The 6,000-nt window shown below is 48.8% G+C and overlaps 1 protein-coding gene across 1 annotated transcript in view; it reads right to left on the bottom strand.

Moving 5' to 3' along the window:
• GLB1 (galactosidase beta 1) overlaps nucleotides 1-4,524 on the bottom strand; it is a 69,414-nt gene extending 64,890 nt beyond the window's left edge. The window contains exon 1 of the mRNA XM_077754504.1: nucleotides 4,480-4,524. Within this exon, the coding sequence (XP_077610630.1) occupies nucleotides 4,480-4,524 (45 nt within the window). The remainder of the gene's footprint in view (nucleotides 1-4,479) is intronic.
• Nucleotides 4,525-6,000: the final 1,476 nt, after the last annotated feature.

The following is a 6,000-nucleotide window of genomic DNA, read 5'->3' on the forward strand; positions in this document are numbered from 1 at the left end:
CGGAGTCAACGTGGCGAGGCCCAGAGGGTAGGGTAAGGATGAGACGGTCACACCACACACCTGAACTTGCACAGTGTTAGCACAATCGTATCTCAATAAAGCCGGGGTCAGGATTCGAGTGGAATGCGGCGCAACGGCACGTAGCCAGGGGGTTGGGCACGGTGTCCCAGAGGAACACCCTGGCCACACATCAGGATCACCAGCACAAACTTCTGAAAACAGCAAAGTCAGGCCTCACCCCCAGACATTCAGATTTTAATTGATCCTGGCCGGTGCCCGGTGCCCTGGTGATGTACTGCACGGCCAGGGCTGGGGACCACTGGCCTGAGCTGAGCCCTGGGATGCGGGGGAGCTGGGCAAGCGGGAGGACACAGGCCAAGGAGACAGCGTGTGGGACGCGGCGAAGGGGGTCTGGGACCTCAGGGCAGCGCACGCAGGGAGCTGAAGATGGGCAGGGACAGACCAAATGTGCCCCGATGTCCACGTGCATGGGCCTGGGCTTTATGCCAAGAGCTACGGAGAGCAACTTACACAGAAGAGCGCATGAAAACACGGATTTAAATGCTTGGCACTCTGGCAGCATAAAGGAAGCAGAGTCATGGATCACGGCGATGAAGTGCGCAGAGGACAGGAGGCGGAAGTCGCAGGCCCAGGGGCAGGTGGCCAGGTGCGGGACAGAGGGGCTAACCCAAGAGGCTCCCGCTGGCCTCAGGGGGGAAAACTGGGGGCATTTAAAAGAACAAAGACTTAAAAGACCTATTATCTGGGGGGAAATAAAGACTGCATGGAAATTAACACCTGTGAGTTACACCTATGTGATTCCTCTGCTCAGCCTCGGCCTCTTAAAGAGGGAACAGGGGCGCCTGGGTGGCTTAGTCGGTTAAGGGTCGACTTTTGCTCAGGTCATGATCTCGCGGTTCGTGGGTTCGAGCCCCGCGTCGGGCTCTGTGCTGACTGCCAGCTCGGAGCCTGGAGCCTGTTTCAGAGTCTGTGACTCCCTCTCTCTCTGACCCTCTCCTGCTCACGCTGTCCCTCTCTTTCTCTCCTAGAAATAAATAAAACATTTTAAAAAAATTTTAAAAAAAAGAGGGAACAAGCAGACATTACGTCCCTCGTGTTGTCATTTAACAGGACACACCCAGCCCCCCCCAGAAGGAGTCCTCATTACTGAACTTGAACCTCAGCTGAACCTTAATCTAATGATAACACAAGGAAGCAAAATATGACAAATACAAAATGTGGGACAGCGATAAGAAGCCCAGTGATAAATGATAAAAGCCCAATATAGGGTTGCTCAAACAGACTGATGGTATTAAAATCAAACAAAATAAAGAGAGTACTGTTAGAAAACAAGAGAACTTAAGAGCCCTAATAACCTAATGCAACAGAGGAATCTGGTTTGGATCCTGATTCTAATGAACTGCCAAAAAAAAAACATCCGATGTTAAGACGGGGAAAATCGAATTAAATTTTTTTAAAATTTTTATTTATTTTTGAGAGATAGAGAGAGAGTTAAGACAAAGAGAGACAGAGCAGGAGCAGGGGAGGGGCGGAGAGAGAGAGGGAGACACAGAACTCAAAGCAGGCTCCAGGCTCTGAGCTGTCGGCACGGAACCCGATGCGGGGCTCAAACTCACAGCCTGTGAGATCATGACCTGAGCCGAAGTCAGATGCCCAACTGCCTGAGCCACTCAGGTAGCCCCTAGATATATCCAGAAGTATTTATGGGTGGAATGACAGCCTGTGAGGTTACTACAGATGGAAAAGAAAAAGAGCAAAAAAAAGCAGAGGGCACAGAGAGCAAGGCTGATCCTTATGAAAGCTGGGTATGGATACACAGGTACTCTCTCTCTTTGTCCCTGTGTGTGCCTGTTTTAATTGCAACACTGCTTTAAATCAAATGGACCTCAGGGGTGCCTGGGGGGCTCATTCAGTTAAGCATCCAACTCTTGGTTTTGGTTCAGGCCATGATCTCAAGGTTCATGGGTTCAAGCCCCACATCAGGGGCTCTGTGCTGGCAGTGCGGAGCCTACTTGAGATTCTTTCTCTCTCCCTCTCTCTGCTCCTCCCAGCTTGCAATCTTTCTCTCAAAATAAGTTTTTAAGAACCTGCACTTCAACATAAAGGCTTTTTCTTGGTTATAAGAAAAACAAAAGCATGGTTCATGAAAAGACTTGTGACAAATGTTCATAGCAGATTTGTCCATAATTGTGCAACCCTGGAAGTAAGCAGATATCCATCAAGAGGAGAAACGATGAGCAAACTTTTGTGTGTTCACATGATGGACACAGCAGTAAAACAGAGCTATTGGTGCTTCCAATAACATGGATAAATCTTAAATAGGTCATGCTCAGTGAAAGAAGCCTGACACAAAAGGTTCACACTGTAGGAACCCACGTATATGAAGCTCTAGGACAGGCAAAACTTTTTTTTTTTTTTTTTTACAAATAGTTTGTCAAATTAGTTTCCACATAACACTCAGTGCTCATCCCCACAAGTGTCCTCCTCCATGCCCATCCCTCCTCCCCCCCACATCCATCAGTCCTCAGTTTTTGTCAGCATTCAAGAGTCTCTCATGGTTTGCCTCTCTCCCTTTCCCCCACCATTTCCCCCCTTCTTCTCCCCCTTGTTCCTCCGTCAAGTTCCTCCTAATCCTCCTATACGTGCAAACATATGATATTTGTCCTTCTCTGCCTGACTTATTTCGCTCAGCATAACACCCTCAAGGTCCATCCATGTTGCTACACATGGCCAGATGTCATTGTTTCTCGTTGCCATGTAGTATTCCATGGTATAGATAAACCACATCTTCTTGATCCATTCGTCCGTTGATGGACACTTAGGCTCTTTCCATGTTTTAGCTATTGTGGAGAGTGCTGCTATGAACACTGGGGTACATGTGCTCCTATGCATCAGTAGGACAGGCAAATCTAATCCATGCTAGGAAAAATACCAGAGTAGTTGCTGCCCTTGGGAGAGGGACACAGGCACTGCTTGGGAAGGCACACGCGTGAACTTTCTGGGGTAACTGTAATCTAGCTGAATAAGGGATTTGGATTACACAGGTGTATGCATTTGTCATATTCACTGAATGGGACCTTTAAGGTTTGTATATTTCACTGTATAGAAGGTTCACCTTGAAAAGGGAAAAAAAGAGCTATAAACAAATATTGATCGATCCCTAGTCAATGATACAGGACGTGCTAAAGTACTCAGGGAGGGAGTATGTCAATGACTGCAACCTACTTTGGAACACATCCAAAAAATAAGGTGGACTGATGAGTGGATAGACGGCTACCATATGTCAATGGTAGAATCTGGATGGTGAGCATAACATTCTTTCAGCTCTATGGGTGAAAACTTTTCCTAGTAACATATTGACACAAATAAAAAAGCAGGCGAGGGGGAGTTGGAGAAAGGTGGCCAAAAGGTACAAACTTCCGGGTAAAAGATGAAGAAACACTAGAGATGTGATGTAGCCCATGATGCCTGGAGTTCACACTCCTGGTGATGCACAGGGACACTGTGAAGAGGGAAAATCCTACGAGTTCTCATTGCATGGAGAAAACGGGTTTTCCTTCTTTTTTTCTTTCTTTCCTTTCCACTGTATCTAAACTGGAAGACTGATTTTGCTGAGCCCATTGTGGGGATCATGTCATCATATATGTAAATCAAACCATCATGCTGCACGCCTTAAACATATACAGGGATGGGTGTCATTTGTCAGTAAAAGTGGAAAAATAAATAACACTAAAGGGTGGACTGACAAAATAAGTTATGGTTTCTATGGGAAGGGCAGTGTGCGTGAGTGTAGGCACACACATGCACACATGATGAAGTACTAGGCAGCTCCTGAGACCAAGGAGATGCTCTTGCCCTTGAGGGAAGATCTGCGACATGTAAAGAGGTAGAAGAGAAGGCTGAGGAGTTTTTACAGCATACCTGTGTCAGCTGCAGCTACATGTCAGTACATTCTATGTTGACGCTGTCCCAACTGAGACCCACACCTTGGGACTTTGTGCCTTCCTGCCCCGCACGTACCTGCCCGGCCAGGGATCCAGGAGTGCGGGGGCTTCCGTGCCTCTCTGGGATGGGAAACCTTCAATCAACGGGCGTGGGTCGTCGCATTCTCCTCTTTTAGGCAGATAATTCTGGAGACCTTCTGTGTCTGGCAGAATCCTGGCTCTACTGCCCAGAGCGAGAACCACGATACAGCCTTACACGGACGTCTGCTTCTTTTCCCTGCCCCTCATCCTTGCAATCTTGGCTCACTTCTCAGATCAGCCGCCCTCAAGTGCTTGTTTCATGCGTTGCTTTTAGAGGAACCCAAACGGAGACGGTGGGAACCAGGATTAGCCTCAACAGCAGATCCCCAGGATGTAAGCCTGTACCTGGATTTCTCACATCTTATCAAACAGCAACAAGAAGCCTATAGCTGGTGTTAAGTGGGTGTGCAAACCCAAATCCTGAGCTCCTCACCTGTGCAGGCCTGGGAGGAGGTCCAGGCGGAAGGAGGGCCGGCATCGGTATTAGCTCTACCCCGGGAATGGGGTGGGGTGGGGTACTGGGAATTACAAGGATTATTGAAGTTGGCTAATTTTTATTAACAGATTTGGGAACCTGGATGAAAGACTGTTTGATGGACTTAAGTCAAGCCTCCACTCCAGGAATTCCGTGATGCCAGAGGATTCTGTGGCAACATTTAGAGACTTACGTCTCCAGCCAGAAAAGTAAGGCTCAGGACTTAACCATGTGGGTGCACTGGGAGGGGATCTTGAGGGTCAGGATGCAAGGCTGGATAGAGGCAAATTTGCTGACACGGCGCCCTCTCCCATGACCCATGAGTTACCATCTTGATAAAGGTACCTGAACCCAATTTCAGCTCTCTGGCACCTGGACGTGATACTGGCCTACAGGAAATGAGGTGGAGATGCCAGGGTGGGCGTGACATCCTGAGGAATGTGTGAGACATCTCAAGGAGATGGGAATGTAAAAATGGTGACCAAACAACCCATCATCTGACTATCCCCCAAGACAGGCCAGAGATCACTGCCTTTAGGAAGGAATGCACCACTGAGTAGGGCTCTGGCACCCTTGAGAAGCCCAGTGAGGCTGTCCTCCATAGGCAAGGTGGAACGGAAAATGCTGTTGGGGCACGGAGGACGACGAGACTCTGTGGAATGTCCCAGAGAGGGGCGATATAATTATCGTAACAACCAGCTAGGCCAGAGTGCAAGCAGGGTGTGTTGACCAGTGTGATTTCAGGCAATGGCTCATAAACCACAGCGTTTCCAGAGGGTGGGATGATGGGGTGACCAGCAAGGATGTGGCCTGACACGTCTAACGAGGAAAAAAATAATCAAGAACTCGTGAGCCAAAAGGCTGATGTCAGTCACTGCAGTGGAAAATTCTGATTCCTTCCTCTGGTTCCCAGTTCTGGGCCAGCTTTCTACCGAACAGCCAACCGACTGAAGGCAGGATTGGATGGACGCCTTGAGGAAGAACTCTGTGATCCACTCCCATACACACAATGACTATTCTCCTAATCCTTCCCCAATAGGACTCGGGTACCTGTGTCCCAGGAAAATGGTCCCCCAGACCTTGTGGGGATGGCTGGCTACCTGTGAGCTGACACACCAGGGTATCTGACATGCTGTCACTCCCCCTACCATGCTTTAGGAGATCGGGGAGAAGGCAGGCCATGGCCAGGGTCCTTCTACAGTGGGTCCAGCAAGCCAGAGGGCCTATGGTGATTTCCCTGGTCCTGAGTGAATATTGGGATGGTTTTACTTAACAGCCCCCAGAACTCTTACTGTAAGTCAGAGGCATTGTGGAGGGAAGAGCCAAGTGGAAATTGTGGAAGTGTCTACCCCCCTCAACTCAACCCAAGACAAATGTGAAGCAAGACTATAATTCTTCCTGAATGGCAGATCCTAGTGCCCCTCTGCAGAGAACCTTCTCTCCACATCCCCATTCATACACACGTGAGCCCCCGCAGAG

This window comes from Crocuta crocuta, unplaced genomic scaffold (genome assembly GCF_008692635.1).
Source record: "Crocuta crocuta isolate KB4526 unplaced genomic scaffold, BGI_CrCroc_1.0 scaffold70, whole genome shotgun sequence".
Classification (NCBI taxonomy): domain Eukaryota; kingdom Metazoa; phylum Chordata; class Mammalia; order Carnivora; family Hyaenidae; genus Crocuta; species Crocuta crocuta.